Source organism: Oncorhynchus gorbuscha, linkage group LG19 (assembly GCF_021184085.1).
Source record: "Oncorhynchus gorbuscha isolate QuinsamMale2020 ecotype Even-year linkage group LG19, OgorEven_v1.0, whole genome shotgun sequence".
Lineage (NCBI taxonomy): Eukaryota > Metazoa > Chordata > Actinopteri > Salmoniformes > Salmonidae > Oncorhynchus > Oncorhynchus gorbuscha.
Window position 1 is genome coordinate 52906921 of NC_060191.1, and position 24912 is coordinate 52931832.

Here is a 24912-nt window from a genome sequence, read left to right on the forward strand (position 1 = left end):
GAAAGCACAGCTACAGTAATTACTCATTTATTCATGTCTTCCCTTCCCTCAGCCAATACAAATGCATGAATTGAAGGCCAGTGAGGATTCCTTAGTTAACATGTGATGCTACTACTTGACTATGCAGTTGAAAGATCATCTGGGGGACAAAATATAAATATTTATATTATTATGATTATGCTGTAACTATGGGGAGGGGCAGTGGATGGGTAAGAAAATAAAAATACTTTAATTACTCTAAGGAGGTCTCATGGTGGTGGAGGTGACTCACTCTGCCCATTCTGATTGGCTATTTGACCCTAACACAGTTGACTTGTAAATCTCTCTCTGCAGATCTATTAAGTTATAGGGTTGACTCATCCTTTCTGTATTTAATTGTTTTTTTTATCTACAGTTTCAGATTACTTCATACAGTTACATTTTGATGGGTCAGAGGGTCAGGTACATTCAAGGTCACTTGTACATAGTTGAAGGCAGTGCTTCTCACACCTGATCCGTCCCCAAAATCTGTCTCGCCTACTACTTACTAAAACTACATACTGTGTACTAATCGTACTACATACCATTTAGAACATACAAAACAAATGCAGTAAGCAACAAATATCATCTTACTGGGCTCATCCTACTGAGAATGTGTCGTCTAATGCACAATTGCGATGATTCCCTCCATTCATTCATTTGAGTACAGTGCGTTCCTTATCTCATTATTAACTGATTATCACAAGTGAGTCTGGAATGACGATTCTCTTCTTTAAAAGTGTGCATTGAATTCTACTAGATGAAAACCCAAAATGAGTATATCGTCCTGGCATTCTAAAGCTTACTTGAGTCTCGAAATTTCACATACTATAAAACGTTCTATTTACGCATATTTAAAATTCCTACTATTTGGAACGGAAGTATGGGTATTCTGACATGGGCCTGGTCTTTCTGTCTCAATGGTTAGATTTGTGAAAATACTTTTGACTCTGTGTGTCTCTGTTCCAGGTTTGAGATCCACAGTGACAACAGCCTACGTCTGACTAGGGTGAGAGGGGAGGACGGGGGAACTTACACCTGTATGTCTGAGAACAGCGTGGGCAAGACAGAGGCTTCAGCCACGCTAGAGGTCCATGGTAAGAAACACAGATTCTCTCTCTCACTCAATCACACACACTGATATGTGTTCTCACCCTTCTCATACTGTACAGTACGGTCACACACTGTTATGTCCACTTCATTTGACAGTGGTCATTTAGAGTTGTCAAAGCTCTGCCCATCCATCCGTGTGTGTTGGAATACGTGTTGTCATATCAATGTATTTGTGGTGGGCTTTCTTCTCTTCAACTCCACTGACAGAAGCTTATGCTAAACCGTATGGATTACTCCCTCTGACAGCTGTTTGGGAGATGGTGCAGTTTAACACACTGCCAAAAAGCAGGACCACTATTAATAAGAAGTGTGTGTGTGTGTGTGGTGTGTGTGTGTGTGTGTGTGTGTGTGTGTGTGTGTGTGTGTGTGTGTGTGTGTGTGTGTGTGTGTGTGTGTGTGTGTGTGTGTGTGTGTGTGTGTGTGTGTGTGTGTGTGTGTGTGTGTGTGTGTGTGTGTGTGTGTGTGTGTGTGTGTGTGTGTGTGGTGTGTTGGCTGAGTGGGCAGCAGGGTTGACTTCATCCTCCATTGCTTTTGTCAGTCCTGATGAAATCTAAACCCTCTTCAAACAATGCCTTCCCTTCCTTCTGTTCCGTGTTTCATTGACTATGTAGTAGATGTCATGTTTTCATGTTACTGTAGTCAGCCATCTCATTCCGTTGTATTTCCCCCACACCATTCTGACTTTGTTTGTATATTTTTTTTCAAATACATTTTAAAAGCTAGAGGGGTTATAATATTTAATGTATTCAGCATCAGCACCTAATGGTTTAAAAGAGCCTGTAAACATGACTTACTGCATGGTCAGGATTCTAGTCTACTGGCCTGTTGCAGCACTCAGGCAGTGCAGTAAGTAAGCCTGTACTCTGACACAGTGACTTAATGTGTGCCAGATTAAGGATTGGTATCAAACAAACACATCTGCTGTACTCTTATTAAAGAAGTGTGTTGAAATATGAGGTCACAAAGTTCAGACATTCACTTCATTTGTTACCACAGAAACCCATGATTTCTGAATGCGAAATTATTCCAATGGATAAATTCCACTATTCATTTATATTGTAAAAAAAATTAAAAGGTAACAGAACTGCCAATACATGTTCACTCTGATCATGACTCTATTTGAAGTGAACATAAACCACATTAATGTTAAGTAACATGGTTTCTCTACACGGTTCGCTGTCATAGTTACATCCCCCCTGCTGGCTGGTTAGTGATGTTAGTGTAATGAAGTCAGTCTCTCTCTGTGGCTGTGTGTGCGTGCTCCATCTCTGATGTGGGAAGATCTGCTGTGTTCTCCCTCAGAGTGAAAATCAAGACACGACACAGATGACTCAGTTCCCTTGAGGATTTAGCCTGATCCCGTGTGTGTGTGGTGTGTTTATGAAGACAGGGAAGAAGCCTGCTGAGGAGAGTAAACAGCAGGAGAGCTCAGAATCTATGGAATTGGAGTCAATGCTGTCATTGTGCAGTCAAAGTCTATAGGAAGACAGGATGTGGTGGGATCAGAAGCAAGCTGTGGCCACAACACAACCTGACTGCCAGTTCATTTCCACTGATATCACTCCAAAGTAAACCCACAAATACCATCACAATAGTTTAAGATTGGAATTAGATTATGACTCGTCTCAGTATAAAAGATAGGCATCAATGTCTTCACTCGATAATGTGAATAAGAGAAGGCAGATTAACCAGAAAGGGAAACCATATCAACTGGCAGAGGGTTAACGAGAGTTAAGAGAGTTAAAGACAGCAGTCAAATCATGGAGTAAAAAGGGTAGTGCTTTATGCTAAATGTTGAATAAATACTGTTCTGGAATTACATAGTAGGTATTGATTATGCAGGGGAGGCAGGAGAAAACTGAATTTAAACGCTATAATTTAAAGCCTAAAATCTGAATCTTCTAACCGAGTGTCTCTGCTCTACTCTCCAGTGCCCCCACAGATCACCATTAAACCCCAGGACCAGATCTCCGCTCAGGGGTGCAGTGTCACCTTCCGCTGCGGCACCAGAGGAAACCCCTCACCTGCCATCTTCTGGAAGAAAGAAGGAAGCCAGGTAAAAATGACAAACAGGAAGTGAGTGGTCAAGAAAGACTACTTCCTAAATAAAACATTTTTAAAAATGACTAATAAAATTCCAACTATGTACTGTAGAAACTACAACATACGTTGTCATAGATAAATGGCACTTTAAACTGATCAACAAAGTAATGATGTTATGTCACATTTAAGTAGGGTTTTGATTTGTTTTAGCCTTATTTTGATCAGCAGCATACAAATAGTTCTCACCATGTTTGTTTGGTGGGGACTCATTTGATTTCTCTCAGCTTGAAACAAATCGGGGAATTTTTCGATTTAACAATGCTTTTCACGCATTTTTTTTGATTGCCCGTGCTCTTAAAGAGACGTTGGCCGAGGTGAAATGAGGGAGGGAGCTCGTTTGTATTTGGCTGTGAGAGGCGACAACCAATAGGTATTGGAAGGAATCACAGGAAATGCGTTGGCGAGGAAGTCACTGTTACCTGCAGACAGATGAAGAGAGGGGGAGGAAGGATAGATGAGGGGAGTGACTCAGATGAGCTACATCATCTGGGAGAGGGGCTGCCTCCTTGGGAAATAGGCACAGAAACACTTTAAAACCTTCTATCATTATAACTTACTATAAATACCTAATGATAACATTCTGATAACAGCGGGGGAACAATCAAGATCACTTAGTCTAATAATAATAATAATAATATATGCCATTTAGGGGACGCTTTTATCCAAAGCGACTTACAGTCATGTGTGCATACATTCTACGTATGGGTGGTCCCGGGAATCGAACCCACTACCCTGGCGTTACAAGCGCCATGCTCTACCAACTGAGCTACAGAAGGACCACAGTTTAAAGTGCCATTTATCTATGACAACGTATGGGAAGTTGGCATGAGGCTCTCTGAGTAAGTTTAAATGTGTTCCAGTCTATTTGATAGTTGATGTGCCTGGTCCCCTGTTTGTGAAGCGGTTTGCTGTACTTTTGGGATTATCTTGTGACCTTATAGCCCTGGTCCTCTCACTCAGTCTAAGCCTCTTAGAGGAATGAAATGGAAGGCTGTCCCTTCCCCCTATTCATGCCCATCTCCCCCTCTCATCACTCTGGCCGTGTGTAAAGCATCTGTCAGCTCACATCAAGCCAACAGACCAAACCAAAAGTCTGTAGTTCTCCTGCTATTCTGTATTGTGTTGGAAAAGTGATGGCCATATAATGACTGGATACACCATCTCTCTGATTCATCACTAGCTAAGATGCAAGTTTTTCTGTGTGTGTGTGTGTGTGTGTGTGTGTGTAGATGCTGTTGTTTCCTGGCCAGCCCCTCTCCCAGTCCGGTCGCTACTCTGTTTCCATGAGTGGTGAGCTGTCCATCACCGACGTGCACCTGGAGGATTCTGGGTATTATATCTGCCAGGCCATCAGTGTAGCAGGAAGTGTCCTGACCAAAGCCCTGCTGGAGGTGGAAGTGGGTGAGTTTGAGGGATGGAGGGGGATACTTTGGGACGAGGAAGGGCATATGGTACTGGGAGAAGAGCCCAGCAAAAATATATTGATATTACAACACACATACCTGTATATGGATGGGAAGATAGCCTTCGACAGCTCTACATAAACACTGTCAAATAAAGTGGACATTAGTGTGTGTGACAGGACCCACTGACATAATATCCTGTCTGTTCTTCCCTCTCACCCATAGGTCCTTCAGACCGTGTTCCACCAATCATCCGTCAAGGCCCAGCCAATCAGACGTTGGGTCTGGGGTCCATTGCCCAGTTGCAGTGTCATGCGATTGGTGGACCCTCACTAAGGATCATGTGGGAAAAGGATGGGGAGAGGATTGTGGGGGATGACCCCCGCATGACCCTGATGGAGAACGGGACACTGCAGATCACTAATGTTGAGGTACGTGTATGATGTCATGGAATAAAAATATGGCTGTGATCTGGTTGTCTTTTGATCCTCATTAATAAATTAGTATCGCACGGCTGTACAGAAATGCCTGCCATCCATCATTGTTACATTTGTACTTTTTCCAAAAACCAGAGGGCAACCAACAAATGTTTTTATGTTCTCCTCCATTATAAGTACCACTCTGCCACTCTGTACCACTCTGAAATCAAGGTGAAACGGAATTTCAAACCGACCTCTCTGGCGCGATTACCTGCCTATGCAGTGTGTAATTGTAATGTTAATGAAGGGGCTTGTTTGTAAATGTAAATGTGTTCTGCTTTGATGAAAGAGCAGTCCATGGCCCTTTTGTGCTGTGGCCTCACCTGGAGGTGAGCGTGCGGAGCGGGGAGAGCAGCCTGGTTTGTGCTAATTGACTGTGGTCACGCATGATTAACGATTTCAAAGCCTTTAATTACATCTCTGGCACAACTCTCTCTCTCTCAGCAGTGGTGCTCAGCAAACTTAGAGCATTAACACAAGGTCCAATGCATCATTGAGGCAGGGGAAATCTGCCATGTCACTGCGCTCAATGGAACAGAAGAGATGCATTAGCTTGGCATGGAGAGAGAGAGGGAGGGAGGGGAATGGAGAGGACGAGATGTAGCGGGAGAAAGAGGGGCTAAAAATATTTAGCCTAGCGATGCCCCCTCCTAGTCTTCAATATTTCAGCAGTGGTTAAACTCACAAAGAGTTCATCTGTCCACATACTACCAATCCATAAACCAGAGCTTGATGCTGTGGTGAATGATCTAACATGAATTTATGTTGGTTACAGTAGACTGGCACTCTGCCAGCCCAGTGTTAGTAACACCATTAGGACAGTGGACAACATATTGCTTCTTTGTTCACTGCATATATATATAGATATATAGTGTATATATAATGTATATAATACAGTACTGTGGAAAGGGAGAGCAGGTAGACCAGGGGTGTCCAACTCATTCCATGGAGGGCCTAGTGTCAGCTGGTTTTTGGTTTTTCCTTTCAATTCAGACCTAGACGGTCAGGTAAGTGGAGTGACTTGCTAATAAGTGAGCTTCATTCATTAATCAAGTACAAGGGAGGAGCGAAAACCGGTAGACACTCGGCCCTCCGTGGAATGAGTTAGACACCTGTGAATTTGACCATGCACATGGGGAGATGAATCACATTTCAACTGCTGTTCTCTCAGGAGTGTTCAGCACATATGACTCCTTCTACTACTGTGGCTGAGTGATGTCTGCTTTGTGGCAAAGTGGCATTTCATAAAACATTTTAACTTTAAACTTCTAAAAGTGAGTCTCAGGACGGCGGCAAAGCAGTGAACAAGGAAGCAATTAATAAGTAAAAAGAGGAGATCCGCTGAGATTTGCTCCACAAACACTTGGAACCAAGTATCTAAAGCACTGTGGTTCCATTGTTTTGGGTCCCTTCTCCTCATGAAAGGGAGCTAAAATGCACCTTTCTGTTGCTAGGATAAGGATTCGGGAATGTACACTTGTGTGGTGTCCAGCGCCACGGGCGAGTCGAGCTGGAGCGGGACACTCACCATAAGAGGTAAACACACACACTCACCTTGGCGCCTCACAAAACCATACAAACCCCATTGGTTTCAAATGATACAGTAAATGTACATTATACTTTATGGAAACCTACTTTCCTGCTTTAGCTACAGTATTCATCACTACTGTGTGTAGATAAATAGAATTGAAAAATAAACAGTCAAACTCAGACTATATCCCGGTACACCAAGTTACCATTATCACATACCACCACTGTCTCATGTTATCTAATGGCGTATCCCTGTTTGTGTCCCAGAGGACGGAGCCCCTGGGTCATCAGTTCCCCGGGTGTCAGAGTCCATCCAGCTGCCAGGGCCGCCCCAGAAGCCTGTGGTGACGGATGTGACCAGGAATACCGTCACCCTCACCTGGCAGTCCAACCCCCACGAGGGTGGGGCCGCTGTCACCTCCTACATCATCGAGGCCTTCAGGTACGGTATGACATGCAAGGACTGGGTACCAGAGACATATTTAGAAACTGCATTGTCCAACCTCTCTTAATACATGGCTCTGCAGGGTACTATATAAATAGGGGATTTCTATTTCAATGCTGGGTACTGGGGTCTTTCTCGGTCTGTTGCTATATCAGTTGTGTCCTTGATTTGTATTCACATACAGGGATTCTCCATTTGGTTTAACATACATGTGCAACAGTGGCAGGAAATAATGACATGAAGGGAAAACGAGCCATGGCAGATTAAATCAAATCATTCTGGAGCAGAGAACATAGAATCAGTTGCATGAAGAAAAAAAGCATAATTTTCCTTGTGGTCCTGGACGGCACCGACCTGGGGCTATGGAAGGAGAGACTAGCCAGAGAGCTCTTATCACAGAGGCAGAGAGGGCAGAGGCTCTGGGCAGGCAGAGCCAGACACACATACAGGCCAATAAGCTGCCTGGCACTGAGACTGACAGCACAGTTTGAGACTAGACATTCCCATGGGTAGCTGTTAGCTACTTTCCTCAAACTTCATCTAACAGAGCACAGTCTTTAAATAGAGCTATCTGCTGGATGGGGACGTCTCCTATTATTCCTCCACTAACCCTCCTAGGGCTAGAGAACAGGGCTTAATGGAAGAAGAGGGGTGGTTGAAGGATAGCAGAGGGCAGATTGTTACGCAGGTCTTATTTTTACCTTTATTTAACTATGAACAAATTCTTATATTCAATGACAGGAACCGTGGGTTACCTGCAGAACGACAGTTTTATTTACCTTGTCAGCTCGGGGGTTCGATCTTGCAAACTTTCGGTTACTAGTCCAATGCCTGCCGCTCCTTACCTGCCGCCCCTTATCTGACACCTACTGTAGTTAAAACGTCTTATGGCTGCAGGGGCAGTATTGAGTAGCTTAGATGAAAGGTGCCCAGAGTAAACGGCCTGCTCCTCAGTACCAGTTGCTAATACAGGCATATTCTTATTGGATAGAAAACACTAAAACTGTTTGAATAATGTCTATGAGTATAACAGAACTCATATGGCAGGCAAAAACCTGAGAAGAAATCCAAACAGGAAGTGGGAAATCTGAGGTTGGTCGATTTTCAACCCAACTCCTATTGAATACACAGTGGGATATTAGTTGTTGCACATCCTACGGCTTCCACTGGATGTCAAGTGTCTTTAGAAACTTAAATGAGGCTTCTACTGTGATGTGGGGCCAGATGGGAGTTCTTTGAGTCAGTTGTCTGGCAGAGAGCCAGGGCCTGGTCACGCGCATTTCACATGATAGCGACCTGCGTTCCATGGCTTTTCTACAGACAATGGAATTCTCAAGTTGGAACGTTATTGAAGATTTGATAACAACATCCTAAAGATTGATTCTATACTTAGTTTGAAATATTTCTACGGCCTGTAATATAACTTTTTGAAGTTCGTCCGACGTTCGGCTGGACCTGCATGAGCGTTTTGATTTGTGTACTTTTGTTAGGGCGTTTAGTATCTGCTTGGACATAAATAATGGACATTATCAAAGAAATCAAACATTTGTGGAACTAGGATTCCTGGGAGTGCATTCTGATGAAGGTCAAAGGTAAGGGAATATTTATAATGTGATTTCTAATTTCTGTTGACTCCATGGTGGATAATTTTATTTATTTTCTTAGCACCATTATTGCATAGTTTACTTTTTCCGTAAAGTTTTTTTGAAATCTGACACAGAGGTTGCATTAACCTTTCTACTCGACAACATTCCGCTGAAAAGGCAGCGCGCAAAATAAATAAAAAATTGAAATATGAAAAAATTAAATATGAAATATGTAACTTTCACACATTAACAAGTCCAATACAGCAAATGAAAGATAAACATCTTGTTAATCTACCCATCATGTCCGATTTTCAAAAATGCTTTACAGCTAAAGCACAACATATGATTATGTTAGATCACTGCCAAGTTGAAAAAAAAAACAGCCATTTTTCCAGCCAAAGATAGTAGTCTCAAAAAGAAGAAATATAGATTAAATGAATCACTAATCTTTGATCTTCATCATCATCAGATGACACTCATAGGACATCATATTACACAATACATGTATGTTTTGTTCGATAATGGCATCCTTTCGCTCCCTCCTCTCTACATTTTCCTCTTCTGTCTCTGCTGCTAAAGCCACTTTCTACCACTCTAAATTCCAAGCTTCTGCCTCTAACCCTAGGAAGCTCTTTGCCACCTTCTCCTCCCTCCTGAATCCCCCCCCCCCCTCCTCCCTCTCTGCAGATGACTTCGTCAACCATTTTGAAAAGAAGGTCGACGACATCCGATCCTCGTTTGCTAAGTCAAACGACACCGCTGGTTCTGCTCACACTGCCCTACCCTGTGCTCTGACCTCTTTCTCCCCTCTCTCTCTCCAGATGAAATCTCGCGTCTTGTGACGGCCGGCCGCCCAACAACCTGCCCGCTTGACCCTATCCCCTCCTCTCTTCTCCAGACCATTTCCGGAGACCTTCTCCCTTATCTCACCTCGCTCATCAACTCATCCCTGACCGCTGGCTACGTCCCTTCCGTCTTCAAGAGAGCGAGAGTTGCACCCCTTCTGAAAAAACCTACACTCGATCCCTCCGATGTCAACAACTACAGACCAGTATCCCTTCTTTCTTTTCTCTCCAAAACTCTTGAACGTGCCGTCCTTGGCCAGCTCTCCCGCTATCTCTCTCAGAATGACCTTCTTGATCCAAATCAGTCAGGTTTCAAGACTAGTCATTCAACTGAGACTGCTCTTCTCTGTATCACGGAGGCGCTCCGCACCGCTAAAGCTAACTCTCTCTCCTCTGCTCTCATCCTTCTAGACCTATCGGCTGCCTTCGATACTGTGAACCATCAGATCCTCCTCTCCACCCTCTCCGAGTTGGGCATCTCCGGCGCGGCCCACGCTTGGATTGCGTCCTACCTGACAGGTCGCTCCTACCAGGTGGCGTGGCGAGAATCTGTCTCCTCACCACGCGCTCTCACCACTGGTGTCCCCCAGGGCTCTGTTCTAGGCCCTCTCCTATTCTCGCTATACACCAAGTCACTTGGCTCTGTCATAACCTCACATGGTCTCTCCTATCATTGCTATGCAGACGACACACAATTAATCTTCTCCTTTCCCCTTCTGATGACCAGGTGGCGAATCGCATCTCTGCATGTCTGGCAGACATATCAGTGTGGATGACGGATCACCACCTCAAGCTGAACCTCGGCAAGACGGAGCTGCTCTTCCTCCCGGGGAAGGACTGCCCGTTCCATGATCTCGCCATCACGGTTGACAACTCCATTGTGTCCTCCTTCCAGAGCGCTAAGAACCTTGGCGTGATCCTGGACAACACCCTGTCGTTCTCAACTAACATCAAGGCGGTGGACCGTTCCTGTAGGTTCATGCTCTACAACATCCGCAGAGTACGACCCTGCCTCACACAGGAAGCGGCGCAGGTCCTAATCCAGGCACTTGTCATCTCCCGTCTGAATTACTGCAACTCGCTGTTGGCTGGGCTCCCTGCCTGTGCCATTAAACCCCTACAACTCATCCAGAATGCCGCAGCCCGTCTGGTGTTCAACCTTCCCAAGTTCTCTCACGTCACCCCGCTCCTCCGCTCTCTCCACTGGCTTCCAGTTGAAGCTCGCATCCGCTACAAGACCATGGTGCTTGCCTACGGAGCTGTGAGGGGAACGGCACCTCAGTACCTCCAGGCTCTGATCAGGCCCTACACCCAAACAAGGGCACTGCGTTAATCCACCTCTGGCCTGCTCGCCTCCCTACCACTGAGGAAGTACAGTTCCCGCTCAGCCCAGTCAAAACTGTTCGCTGCTCTGGCCTCCCAATGGTGGAACAAACTCCCTCACGACGCCAGGACAGCGGAGTCAATCACCACCTTCCGGAGACACCTGAAACCCCACCTCTTTAAGGAATACCTAGGATAGGATAAGTAATCCTTCTCACCCCCCTTTAAGATTTAGATGCACTATTGTAATGTGACTGTTCCACTGGATGTCATAAGGTGAATGCACCAATTTGTAAGTCGCTCTGGATAAGAGCGTCTGCTAAATGACTTAAATGTAAATGTAAATGTAAATAATGTGCATATTTATATCCAAAAATCTCAGTTTACATTGGCGCGTTACGTGCAGTAATATTTTGATTCCAAAACATCCTGTGATTTTGCAGAAATACTCATAATAAACATTGATAAAAGATACTAGTGTTATTCATATAATTAAAGATAGACTTCTCCTTAATGCAACCGCTGTGTCAGGTTTCAAAGAAACTTAACGGAAAAAGCATAATCTGGGAACGGCACTCAGAGCCCAAAGCAGCCAGATGAATGTCCGCCATTTTGGAAAAAACAAAGTTAAAAGCAACACCATAAATATGCACTTACCTTTGATCTTCATCAAAAGGAACTCCCAGGAATCCCAGTTCGACAATAAATTACGGATTTGTTCCATAAAGTTCCATCATTTATGTCCAAATAGCCACTTGTTGTTAGCGTGTTCAGTCCAGTAATCCATCTTCATGCATTTCATCCAGACAAAAACTTGAAAAGTTACACTCCTTTAGAAACATGTATGGAATCAATTGTTCGGATGTTAACATAAAGCATCAACAATGTTCCAACCGGAGAATTCCTTTGTCTTCAGAAAAAGCACTGGAACACGAGGTAACTCTGTCAGGAGCGCTCGTCATGAGACCGAGGCACTATGCCAGACCACTGACTCAGAGGTCTCATGAGCCCCCCCCTTTATAGGAGAATCCTCATTCAAGTTTCAAAAGACTGTTGACATCTGTTACGAAACCCTTTTTGGCCCGGCACTCTAGGGGGGATGGTAACGAGACCCGTAACAACTCATGCAAATTATAATAGTGACAAAGTAAAAGTGCGAACGAAAAACCACAGACAACTTAATTACCGTCAAACACTCAGGATTTATTTGAAAACACACTGTAAAGGGGGAGCAGGAAAAGGGGCTGAGCTGGACCCAAGGAAAGAAACAAATATCCAAAAACATCCCCTAAACTAGACTAGCCTACTATTATACAGCTAACTAACTAACCAAAAATACAGTGGGTGGTCCACCCAGTTCTACCTAGTGTTCTTAGACAAAGTAGTCCTATGGGTAGTGTATGCCCATGGGCAACTTGTCTTGGTTCCCCCTTTCCCACCATCAAACACCATAACACAAACAATACTCACAGGTGGGGACAAAGTGATCTGGGGGTGCTAAAACAAACAAGAGAACTACCGAGAGATTGTATGACAGAGAGATTGACAGAGAGATTGAGCTTCAGAGGAAACAACTGAATGGGTTTTTAAACCAAGGGAAAGGGGATGTGATTGGGTAATGGAAACAGGAGGTGTGTCTTCTGATTAGCGACTGATTGATGACTGATTGGGGAATGATGATTGCCACCTGTGAGGAGGGGAGAAGGAGAGAAAAGAAATACACACACACACACACACAGGATACACACACAGAATACCTGTATCCGTAACAACATCTAGTGGAAGCCGTAGGAAGTGCAATCTCATCCATATCTTAATGTGTATTCGGTAGGCCAAGCTTTGAAAAACTACAAATCTCAGATGTCCCACATCCTGGTTGGATTTTCTCAGGTTTTTGCCTGCCATATGATTTCTGATATACTCACAGACATCATTCAAACAGTTTTAGAAACTTCAGAGTGTTTTCTATCCAATACTTATAATAATATGCATATATTAGCAATTTGCATATGGGACAGAGTAGGAGGCAGTTCACTCTGGGCACACTATTCATCCAAAAGTGAAAATGCTGCCCCCTATCCCAAAAAGGTTAAGGTGAGGTATATCTATATTTCCATGTCTAACAATTGTATTTTCATCAACATTTATAATGAGTATTTCTGTCAAATGATGTGGCTCTCTGCAATATCACCGGATGTTTTTGGAACTAGTGAACGTAATGCGCCAATATATACTGAGATTTTTAAAATATAAATATGAACTTTTATCAAACAAAACATACATGTATTGTGTAATATGAAGTCCTATGAGTGTCATCTGATGAAGATCATCAAAGGTTAGTGTTTAATTTTATCTCTATTTCTGCTTTTTATGACTCCTCTCTTTTGCTGGAAAAATGGCTGTGTTTTTCTGTGAGTTGTTGGTGACCTAACATAATTGTTTGTGGTGCTTCCCTGTAAAGCCTATTTGAAAAATTGGACACTGTGGTGGGTTTAACAACAAGATTACCTTTAAAACGGTATAAGATACATGTATGTTTGAGAAATTTTTATTATGAAATTTCTGTTGTTTTGAATTTGGCTCCCTGCACTTTCACTGGCTGTTGTCATATGGATCCCGTTAACGGGATTGCAGCCCTAAGAAGTTTTAAGGAGCAGGTCAGAGTTCTAGTGCTGCTTCCTTAAGGCGTCCACATGCTTTCCAGGCAAGACAGGTTGGAAGAATTTGTGCATATATTATGACAACATTTTGTGATGTGTTTTTGTTAGTTTTGTACGAACAAAGTTTTTGTTTTTTCGCCTGGAAAGGAAAGGTTTTTTCCCCTGTTCGGGAACACATTTTTTTTCTTCAGTGCCGAAGTTTTCATCCCTTCTTCAGTGATTGGTCAACAGTAGGGATTCTTATTTTTTGTCATTCAACCAGAGACGACTCGCTTTCATGCAAATTTTTTTATTGAGAAAGACTACAACAAACATCTTAGTAGTAAATTACGCAACTAAGAAATCCTCCACAAAAACGTCAAAATTAATGACAGATTTTGGGAGTTATTTTAGATTAATTCATAGTATTTTGAGGAAGTGTTTACTGGCCACGGCATCTAAAAATGGTCAAACAGTACTATTGACACTTTTTCTTGTTTTTGAAGTGAAGGTCTTTTCAGGGAGTTTGCGAGCACACTCAGTCGGTTCCCGGCTAGGCGACAGCCGAAATGAAGCATGCTAACGCGTTTTGACTGGTTGGTTATCACTCACTGGGTAATTGACTGGACAAATCATACCATAGACTAGGTAATATGTACTATAGGTCCTCACTGAACTGAGACGATAATAGCATTACCCAACATTCATCAATGCTAGAGGACCCAAATTGTCAAACCACACTCATTGTTGCGTTATTTATCATATCAGGATAAGGACAAGGCCAGACAATCCTCCCAGAATTCAACCTTTAATTGATGAATGTTATTTTCCAGCCAATCCGTTGGCAGTGTGTGGCAGACGGTAGCTGACCACGTGAAACAGGAGAAGCACACCGTCATCGGCCTGTACCCAAACACTGTCTACCTGTTCATCGTCCGAGCAGTGAACTCCTACGGTCTGAGTGACCCCAGCCCAATCTCTGAACCCATCAGGACACAGGGTCAGTATGGACACAGAACAGCATATAATATGTGTATAATCACTCAATCACTTTGACTTTTTCATAGTAAAGTGTTCTGTGATGTTAGGCTGTTCTGAGTGCAGTGTGTTATGACATTCGGATGTTTTCAGTACAGTGTGGTATGACATCAAGCTTTTGTCAGTGCAGTGTGGTATGAAATCAGGCTGTTCTCAGTGCAGTGTGGTATGACGTCAGGCTGTTCTCAGTGCAGTGTGGTATGACATCAGTCTGTTCTGAGTGCAGTTCTCTTGTGGTGTTGTAGATGGGAGTCCTACAGAGCAGGGGGTAGACCGCAGACAGGTGCAGAGAGAACTGGGGGAGGTGTCTCTCTACCTGCAGAAGCCTGTGGTCCTATCACCCAGCAGTGCCCAGGTCTCCTGGACTGTGAGTAAAACTGAGTGTCATAACCTGGAGAAACAACATGCAACTTTGTACTGTGCTCCATACTTTATAATATCTCGGGAAATATATAATTAACCACCTCTATGTCCCTCCCCCTGTGTTCTGTCATTGGTCAGGTGGCACGTCAGTCTCAGTACGTGCAGGGATTCAGGCTGCTGTACCGCTCCACTGGCAGCGCCTGGTTAGTCCAGAATGTGAAAGTGGGGCCTGAGCTCACCACTGTCCTATCAGACCTGCACACGGACACAGAGTACGAGGTGAAGGTCCGCCCCTACTTCAACGAGCTGCAGGGACTGGACAGCCCCCTGGTGCAGCTACGCACCCCTGAGGAGGGTAAGACACACAGCGGGATGCAGGATGTTCCTTCTCTGTGAAGTCCGTAGGCATACAGCAGTTCACTACATTTTATTGTTGCTGCAAGGGCAGTAAGAATCAATTTTCCTCAGACATTCCCTTAGAATTTATAAAGATTTGTTTGCTTCTAAAATGACTCAATGCTGTGATGTGTTATTGTAGGACACCACAGCACATGCGTATAGGAACATGTATTTTATTGACCAAAGTCTCTTTCATTTCCTGGGTCTCATTAACCGACAATTATCCATGTTCACATCATTCCAGTGTTAAGTGCTCCCCCGCAGGCTGTGTCGGTGGTCCAGCTCAGCAACAGCTCTAGCATCAGTGTCTCCTGGGAACCTCCCCCCGCTGATGTTCAGAGTGGTACAGTCCTGGAGTACAAGGTAAGATTACAGAGTGGAGAATGTTGAAGCTGTACCTGGTTGGAGGAAAGTGCTACTCTAGACTACTGTCTGATGTTAATTTAGTGAAAAGTGGGCAGTTAATTAGTCACTACAGCTGGTCATGGGAAAGAGAAAATGTATTATTTGATTGAATCATCAATGTGCTGATTTTAAGCAGTCAGTTTTATCCTTGTTGCCAAAAACATGCTGTGCTGAACAGAAATGCTGTGCTAGTGGTTTTAATTAAACATTGCTTAGTATCAGTTAGCAACACTTCTGTAGGAGGCAAAAACACAATTTAACTAATTTAGTCCTCAGATTTAAATCACTTGTCCTCATCTTGTCGATTGGATCTGCTCTTGGTTTGATTTGCAGTCAACAAAAATAAACATTTTTTTCTCAGACTTTTCTGGGAAGGCGTTTTAAAGCCTATCGTATCCCCATGTCGTGCCGGCTAGCAAAAAAATATCTCCACTTCTGGTTCAGTAGTGTTATTAAATGTTGTCTGTCGTTTCTGTCCCTCTGGAGTTTCTGTCCCATTTCTGTCCCTCCGGAGTTTCTGTCCCATTTCTGTTCCTCCAGAGTTTGTCTCTCCACCACTCAGTATCAAGCTTGTTTCTCTGTCTGCCAGGTCTGGTGCCTGGGGAGTGACACTGAGTTGAAGACAGAGAGCCATATCAACAGGACAGTTGATGGAGCGGGGTTGTCCATCCTACTGACTGGGCTGCTGCCAGACCTCCAGTACAGTGTAATGGTGGCTGCAGTCACCAACTTGGGAGTGGGTGAACATAGCCCACCTATAGACCTGGTCCTCAGTGAGTCAGCTTTACCACTAGAAGAGACCCTTCCTTAGATGCAACATTAATAGCCAACATTAATAGTACCCTGGTCCTCAGTACGTATGGTAGATTACTAAAGACGAGGCTTGAGGTTTTTGAATTGTTTGTTACTGGTATACAGTATATCAACACTACTTGCTAGAAACCAATGGGGTAAGTTAGTTGTCTGTTTATTCAGAAAGCCATATTGGAAATGAATTTGCCAGACTGATAACCTGGACTCTCTATCATTCAGCCCTGTCACTGGACATGCCTTCAGACCCTCTGCAGAAAGACAGCAGCCTCAGTCTATCAGAGCAGATTACGGGAGTGGTCAGCCAACCAGCGTTCATCGCTGGGTTGGGTGTGGCCTCGTGGCTGGTGCTCATGGGGTTCAGTGGTTGGCTATACTGTCGCCACCGCAGGAGGAAAGAGCTGGGACACTACACCACCTCATTTGCCTACACACCTGCAGGTATACTGTAACATCCTTAACCTCAACCCCAACATTGTATTCACATAGCATACAAACAATACCATTAGCATTACACCACTAATCTGTTTCAATCCTGTCACCATCACGTTTGCCAAGTCTGGGTATCTGAGTGTCTTAAAATGTGACTTGTTGTAATCTGTGGGTTCAGAATCCTAGTGTTGCTGTGATCTATGCCTTTTAGTGTATCTAGGTCAAACTCAGCAGCATGGCTGCAATGTGTTTGATGCCATTCCCCTCAGCAGCCTCCACTGCTTTGAGTAAGATGTGTTTATAATTGCAACCATGGCTTTTGTTGTTTTTCCTACAGTTGGATTTGCTCACAGTGAAGGATCTGGTCTCAGCAACGGAAGGTAGAGATCTTGGTTTTGCTCAGATATTCAATGTAAACAAGAATCAAATCAAATTGTATTGGTAACATACAAGTGTTTAGCAGATGTTATTGCGAGTGTAGCGAAATGCTTGTGTTTCTAACTCCGACAGTGTAGTAATATCTAACTTATACCCAACACACATCTAAGTAAAGGAATGAGTGGACTCTTTTTATTACAAACAGCATAGACTTACAGTAATATCTCCTCTCCATCTGCCTACAGTAGACCAGGGATGCTGGACTCCAACATGGGGAACTACCCATGGCTAGCAGACTCCTGGCCAGCCCCTGGCCTTGCCCACAATGGAAAAGACTCAGTCAACTGTTGCTCTGGCAAACTGGACTCTACAGACAGATACTACAATGGTGAGAGCCCACAGTCACTTCTTGCAACTTAGGGTGGGATAAAATGCAGTAGTTTGAACAGGGGCAAAATGAATAGTAATAAGCCGCCATTGCTGCTCAAATGATGGAACCTATTTGAGCTTTTGTGATTGACCAGGAAATTGTAGAGGGAAGATGAAGTGGTTCATTCAAGGAAATGGGTACCACTTTACATTTTTTATTTTATTTCTATTTCTGTCCCGCAGTTGGCATCTCCAATTACCTGAGCCAGTCTGAGAAGTACAGCTCAGTGTCCACAGACAGTCCCATCTACAGCACCATCAATACAGCTGCTGCTGAGGACCTGCAGGGTTTAGCCTACTACAACAAATACTCCAACACCCCCTCCACCCAGGGCTCCAACACCCCCTACTCCCAGGGCCCTGACCCCTATGCCATTACCCGCGTCCTCTCCAACTCGGGCCTCTTCGGTCTGGAGCAGGACCTGGACCAGTTGACCGTCCAGTCTAGAGAGTACGCCAAGCTGCAGTACGCCAGGACAAGCAATGGTACAGGCAGCTATTACACTTCTCATGTACTGTAGTTAAGGGCTCATGGAATGTTCGTTAGTGAGGATATAGCTAACTCTGTTGCATAGTTGATGTGGGTGTCTGTATGCTGTACACAAACGTATCGTACATGCATATGTTTAACAGAGTTAATTTCTAATGTTCTCTTCAGCTTGATTTAAATAAGTATGTGGGTTGTCTGCTGTCTCTCTAATGTAGCCAAGCTGGTAAAGCAGAGGTCCACGTGTCCTCCATCCAAGCCTGCACCACTCAACTGGGAGGATGTGCTATCTCTACCACTGCCTGCTAATAAAGAACGGGGTTACACAAAGAGAGACAGGGATGAGGGGAGGAACAGGTAACACCTAGCGCCATATCCCCCATAGACACCCTCCCATGGGATAGCTTGTTAAGTACAGATGAGGGAACTAACGGTGTATGGAGGGAATTGTCAGTAGAGGGAAGGAAAGCCAGGAGTGCTGAAGTTGTTACATATTGAACCCTTTCTCCATAACTCATTGTGATTTTTCCTGGTGTTTCCTTTTTATCTATTCACTGAAAGCCCTCATTTGAGGGCTATGTTTAGTGTGAATGTATGGCTTGCACTCTATTTGACCTGATAGTTCACCTGAACTATATAGCAAGAGTTCGTGACGTTAGGGCCAGAACCTGTCCTCCGATTCTATCCAGATTGTAAACTCTAATGATGTTTACTATGGTTAAAGTTGGAGTTAAAAACATTCTTGTCTGGAGGCTCAGGAGAGACTCTTATTGCGGCTGCATCAGGCGGAGTGTAGAGTGTCCTCTAACTGACTGTGACAGATGAGATTGTGACCATAACTGGGGGGACCTAGCTGCTCTGACTGTACATCGTCTTTTGTAATGACATTAGCCACCGTCTGACAGTGTGGATTAGCACTTTCCTGTTTCAATAACATGTCCTCTATTAAATCTGCTCTGATGTCCTCTGACGTTGTCACGGCAACATAAATCATTTGAAGTCACTCTTGTGTTTTGTAACCCAATGCTGCTGGTTCCTCTTTTAAAATGTAACTCTGTCAACTACTGTTACTGTCTCTGAATATGGCTGTTAATGTGCCTCGAAGACTTTTCTTGATGTAAAAGTATTGTGTAAGATAGTCCCCTTGATTTATACTGGGGTCTTTACTGACAATGTTTTTCACTGAATGTGTCAGGTCCTCTTAGTTGTTAAACCAGGGGTCTTTTCTCCTTGTCCTCCTGCTCCCAGTAGCTCAGATAAGGATGAGGAGGACTGGTGTCCCCCACTACCAGCGAGGACCTACCTGATGGAAGGCTCCAGGGATGAGTTACCCAGCCTGCCCTCCTCCAGAAGAGAGGAGCTGACCCAGGGCTCCACCTCCAGCCTGCGGTCCACAGCCATACTTCCCCCCTCCCCTCAGGAGGAGACACACACCCTCAACCCCAACGACAGCCCCCCGCTGCAGCACTTTGACCTGCTGGCCTGCTACGGGCCCAGTTCCCATGTCTCCCATTCCAACCACAACCTGTTTACCAATAAGGATGATGCCAGCGGGCCATATGATGTCAGCGGGCTATACCACACCAACCAATGGGGAGACACCTCCATGGGGGAGAGCTATATTTCAGAGAGGAGTGGCGGAGGAGGTTAGTTGAACACACCTGTCCCCCTATCTTTACACACCTGTTCCCCTCTCATAGTTCTAATGCATAGGATAATTATTTACATGTGTAGCTAGCCTCTTGAAAATGACCAGCCTGGTCACAGAACTGTATGTGCCTTAGCCACGTACTCTGTCATGTACAGTGCCTTTGCGACCTTTTGCCACATTTCAGGCTTCAAACATAAAGATATAAAAATGTATTTTTTTTGTGAAGAATCAACAACAAGTGGGACACAATCATGAAGTGGAATGACATTTATTGGATATTTCAAACTTTTTTAACAAATCAAAAACTGAAATTGTGCGTGCAAAATTATTCAGCCCCCTTAAGTTAATACTTTGTAGCGCCACCTTTTGCTGTGATTACAGCTGTAAGTCGCTTGGGATATGTCTCTATCAGTTTTGCACATCGAGAGACTGAAATTTTTTCCCATTCCTCCTTGCAAAACAGCTCGAGCTCAGTGAGGTTGGATGGAGAGCATTTGTGAACAGCAGTTTTCAGTTCTTTCCACAGATTCTCGATTGGATTCAGGTCTGGACTTTGACTTGGCCATTCTAACACCTGGATATGTTTATTTTTGAACCATTCCATTGTAGATTTTGCTTTATGTTTTGGATCATTGTTGGAAGACAAATCTCCGTCCCAGTCTCAGGTCTTTTGCAGACATTCTTCCAGAATGGTCCTGTATTTGGCTCCATCCATCTTCCCATCAATTTTAACCATCTTCCCTGTCCCTGCTGAAGAAAAGCAGGCCCAAACCATGATGCTGCCACCACCACGTTTGACGGTGGGGATGGTGTGTTCAGGGTGATGAGCTGTGTTGCTTTTACGCCAAACATAACGTTTTACATTGTTGCCAAAAAGTTCAATTTTGGTTTCATCCGACCAGAGCACCTTCTTCCACATGTTAGGTGTGTCTCCCAGGTGGCTTGTGGCAAACTTTAAACGACACTTTTTATGGATATCTTTAAGAAATGGCTTTCTTCTTGCCACTCTTCCATAAAGGCCAGATTTGTGCAATATACGACTGATTGTTGTCCTATGGACAGAGTCTCCCACCTCAGCTGTAGATCTCTGCAGTTCATCCAGAGTGATCATGGGCCTCTTGGCTGCATCTCTGATCAGTCTTCTCCTTGTATGAGCTGAAAGTTTAGAGGGACGGCCAGGTCTTGGTAGATTTGCAGTGGTCTGATACTCCTTCCATTTCAATATTATCGCTTGCACAGTGCTCCTTGGGATGTTTAAAGCTTGGGAAATCTTTTTGTATCCAAATCCGGCTTTAAACTTCTTCACAACAGTATATCGGACCTGCCTGGTGTGTTCCTTGTTCTTCATGATGCTCTCCGCGCTTTTAACGGAACTCTGAGGCTATCACAGTGCAGGTGCATTTATACGGAGACTTGATTACACACAGGTGGATTGTATTTATCATCATTAGTCATTTGGGTCAACATTGGATCATTCAGAGATCCTCACTGAACTTCTGGAGACAGTTTGCTGCACTGAAAGTAAAGGGGCTGAATAATTTAGCACGCCTAATTTTTCAGTTTTTGATTTGTTAAAAAAGTTTGAAATATCCAATAAATTTCGTTCCACTTCATGACTGTGTCCAACTTGTTGTTGATTCTTCACAAAAAAATACAGTTTTATATCTTTATGTTTGAAGCCTGAAATGTGGCAAAAGGTCGCAAAGTTCAAGGGGGCCGAATACTTTCGCAAGGCACTGTATTGACATGCCATGCATACAGTCTGTGTTTGGCATGATACTGCACTGGACAAGAGGAGTTGGCTAAAGCCCACACAGATCTGCTACCAGGCTAATCCATAACTGCATACCTATCCTGAAAACTTCAATGTTGTCATGTTACGTTAACACCAAGTATTTGCATATGAAGATAGCGCTTCCCTCTGAATGTCTACTTGATAATGACATCACTGTTCTTTTCTGTCAGGACAATCTCCTCCTTTCCTGGCTGAGTCCGCCCACGCTACTCAGGGGCACAGAACCAGGAGCAAGAAGAAAGTCCTCAAGGAGGGCCAGCACCGACGAGAGCTGCATGACCAAGCAGGTAAGACATATTGGACAGTGGGCTACATTTATGTTATCTTCATATCTTCTCTTTGGAGAGGCCTTTATACAAGGCAACACACACAGCTTTTGGAATAACAAGTTACCCCAGCTCATTATTTGCAAGAACTTCGAAATGTCTCTTACTGGCTCTAACTTCTTGGTATTTAAATGCACATGAGTAACATTCCCACCTTGGGATTCAAGCCACATCCTTACAGTACAGTGTATTTACATTTTGGTAATTTAACAGATGGTCTTATCCAGTACGTATGGTTAAAGTCCTATAGTGTACATCCAACTGTGAATAGATAGACTGCAGTGCTTAAAAGAGGTAACCTGTTAGGTCAAATGAAGGCAGTTTTTTTTATCATGAGCTGTCAATCAGTCTGTGCAGACCTGCCCCCTCCGCCGGCCCCACCCCCTGCAGCAGACGACCCCCTGCAGCTCCTGGCTGATGTGCTGGGCTGCAGCCGGACACCGTCGGCGGACAACTCGCCGGCTCTGCAGAGGAGAGGAGACTACTCCTCGCCCCATAAGAGGGGGCCTACCATGTGGGGCTCACAGGGTATGCATCAGACCATCTAATTAATGCAAATGAATACAAATATGCAAATACACATACAGTACAGTATTATAAAAGCCACAACCACAGACACATATTGTGATTGAGGTCTAGTAATGCTCCGTCTACATTCATACGCATACAAATCCTCTGTGGACTTAAAAGAATGCATTGGTTTAAGCACACATATCTAGCAGCAATCCCCTCTACTCAGGTGGACAGAGATGGTGGAAGGTCTAGTCTGGTTCAGCACTTAGAATCTGACCCATATAATTCCAGCTGCACTTTTGAGTGATTGCATATTGTCATCTGCAGATGAGGGTGTAATCCCGTACTGCCCATCCAGCTTTTTGCCCCGGGGCCAGATGTCAGACTACGGTTCCCTTGGTGGAGGGGCGTCCTCGCGGGCTTCAACAGGACAGAGAGGGCCGGGAGCTGTCCGGAGGAGGGACGAGGTGAGTCCAGTATGAAGGACAGCAGGACTACCTGGTATGGCTCAGTAGAGACATGATCTTAGTCCTATAGTTGTTATCAGTGTTGTTGTCCTCCTAAAGTCTAGTACTGTAGTGGGTTAATGTAAGGCAAGGATTTGGTGATAATTCAAGACAAGTTTGGGTCTTCATAAGTGTTGATTGGTGTGGCACAGAGAGACAAGAGACCCAGTGGCCCAAGACACACCTGGCTCTCCGCTGCTTTAATTTCTCTACGAATCTGGTATGGTTTATCCAACATGTTTAATACAAACAATATTCATTCCAAATCAAGACTGCAGTGTTTCCATCTATAGTATGTTGCACGGGGTAGATTATAGACATGTCAAACTAATGTTTTGACAATGGCATAGATGTCGGCAAATATGGGGGGTCAGTAGATTTATGAGAGCTCAACATAAATGCAATACTCATATTTGTGTGGCTAAACCTTGGCTAAATTACAGTGTCAGGATTTGTTTTTGGCACCAGTCCCATGGAATGATTGTGTTGTGTGTTTGTTTACTTTCAGAACCTCATGTAGCTGGAAGCAGATTATGTGATGTGAAGTTCTCCGCCATGTGTTTTTTAAAAGGTTCTTTTGCTGCTTCCATTTTTGCTGAAATCCAGACTGTTGCCATGGTGTCAAAGAAGAGCTGAAGACAAAAGTGAAAGCATTTAGGCTTGCCACCTGCTTTTTCAATATTAGTTCATATTTTCGTTTTTTATTTATTCATAATTTGTATGTGATTTGATGTCCTGCCTCTGTATATAAACATCTTTGCAACTTTTTTTTAAACATGACCTGGGATAAAGAAAATATATTGTATTTTAAGAAAAGGGAAAGAAAGTCTTAAAATGCCGATAGATATTATACATCGGATGTTTGAATGTACCTTATGTTTATTGTTTACCATGGTGATGTTTGTGTAATGAAAGGATATGAGGCAGAAAGTATGTTAACAAGACCTGATAGTTGGGCATCTGTGAGGTTCTGTGAGTGTGTTGACAGTTTCTCTTTCTCTCTCGCGCGCGCTGTCATTGTGGAGTCAACCTCCTGCTTCTTCTAAACCGGCATATCGATCTTTTCAACAGCAGATGAAATAGCCTTGTCATTTTAGGTTGTGATGCTGAAAATGTGTGAACCTATACCCTTGTTAAACACCAATTGTTATGTTCTGTCATCAGTGGAATGATTTGTTAAAAAATACCAATAAAACATTTGTTACTCTAAAGACATGTTTCTCTAGACTGTTTCCTGGAATCGATCTAGTGTAGGTAATCCTATCCTAAAAACCTGCTGTATTGATTCACATTTACAAGAAAAAAGTACCCTTTTCCCTGGGTTCTTTGTATTGTGCCACTGTGCACTGACTTTGATGTAATTGTTAACTGCTAAACTCAGACAGATTTCAGATTGGGTTTTCTACCAGACAGTAGAAAGTAGTTAACAGTAAGGTGGTGAGGGGGACAACACAAAACTACAGTAGAGAACTGGATCAGGCAGGGATATTCTACAGTTAAAAGGTAGCCAGAGGAGGGAGAGGTGTTTATTTTGTGTGGAATATTGGACAGGATATGTGAGGTGTGTTAAATCAACTGACTGGCTGGGAGCGTGGTGGATGGGAGAAATTAGCTGTTTCTGAGAAATGAGGAGCATGTGAGCTGTTCCACCTGAGACACACTCTTCCCGGGTCTCTAAAAGCTCCTCTGTGTACAATATGAACCTCCTTTATTCTGTGTCTCTAGTGACTGGTACACTGGTATCAATCATAAATCCATGCAGTTATCTTTCAATACTGTCGGTCTCGAGCCATTCTGAAAACCTCTGCATAAGATCCTGTTAGGTAAGTACATGTAGGGGTTTGTCTGTATAGAATGTTTTTCCTTCATAAATATAGAACAGAAATAAACAAACAT

The 24912-nt window shown here is 43.8% G+C and overlaps 1 protein-coding gene across 6 annotated transcripts in view; it reads left to right on the forward strand.

Moving 5' to 3' along the window:
- Positions 1 to 24221, forward strand: part of LOC124005774 (roundabout homolog 2-like) — a 53602-nt gene extending 29381 nt beyond the window's left edge. Inside the window, exons 6-27 of one of the 6 annotated variants that reach the window (XM_046315301.1) lie at positions 988 to 1115; positions 3063 to 3187; positions 4464 to 4635; positions 4863 to 5068; positions 6571 to 6652; positions 6914 to 7088; positions 14318 to 14484; positions 14768 to 14889; positions 15024 to 15240; positions 15529 to 15647; positions 16279 to 16462; positions 16722 to 16940; positions 17269 to 17311; positions 17555 to 17697; positions 17922 to 18224; positions 18444 to 18582; positions 19474 to 19871; positions 21842 to 21958; positions 22346 to 22525; positions 22838 to 22977; positions 23169 to 23236; positions 23525 to 24221. In XM_046315301.1, coding sequence (XP_046171257.1) covers positions 988 to 1115; positions 3063 to 3187; positions 4464 to 4635; positions 4863 to 5068; positions 6571 to 6652; positions 6914 to 7088; positions 14318 to 14484; positions 14768 to 14889; positions 15024 to 15240; positions 15529 to 15647; positions 16279 to 16462; positions 16722 to 16940; positions 17269 to 17311; positions 17555 to 17697; positions 17922 to 18224; positions 18444 to 18582; positions 19474 to 19871; positions 21842 to 21958; positions 22346 to 22525; positions 22838 to 22977; positions 23169 to 23236; position 23525 — 3448 coding nt within the window. In that variant the 3' untranslated portion in view covers positions 23526 to 24221. Of the gene's footprint in view, positions 1 to 987; positions 1116 to 3062; positions 3188 to 4463; positions 4636 to 4862; positions 5069 to 6570; positions 6653 to 6913; positions 7089 to 14317; positions 14485 to 14767; positions 14890 to 15023; positions 15241 to 15528; positions 15648 to 16278; positions 16463 to 16721; positions 16941 to 17268; positions 17312 to 17554; positions 17698 to 17921; positions 18225 to 18443; positions 18583 to 19473; positions 19872 to 21841; positions 21959 to 22345; positions 22526 to 22837 lie in introns of all 6 variants that reach the window. The other 5 variants (XM_046315298.1, XM_046315303.1, XM_046315300.1 and 2 more) reach the window with 5 other exon arrangements.
- The last annotated feature ends 691 nt before the right edge of the window (positions 24222 to 24912 follow it).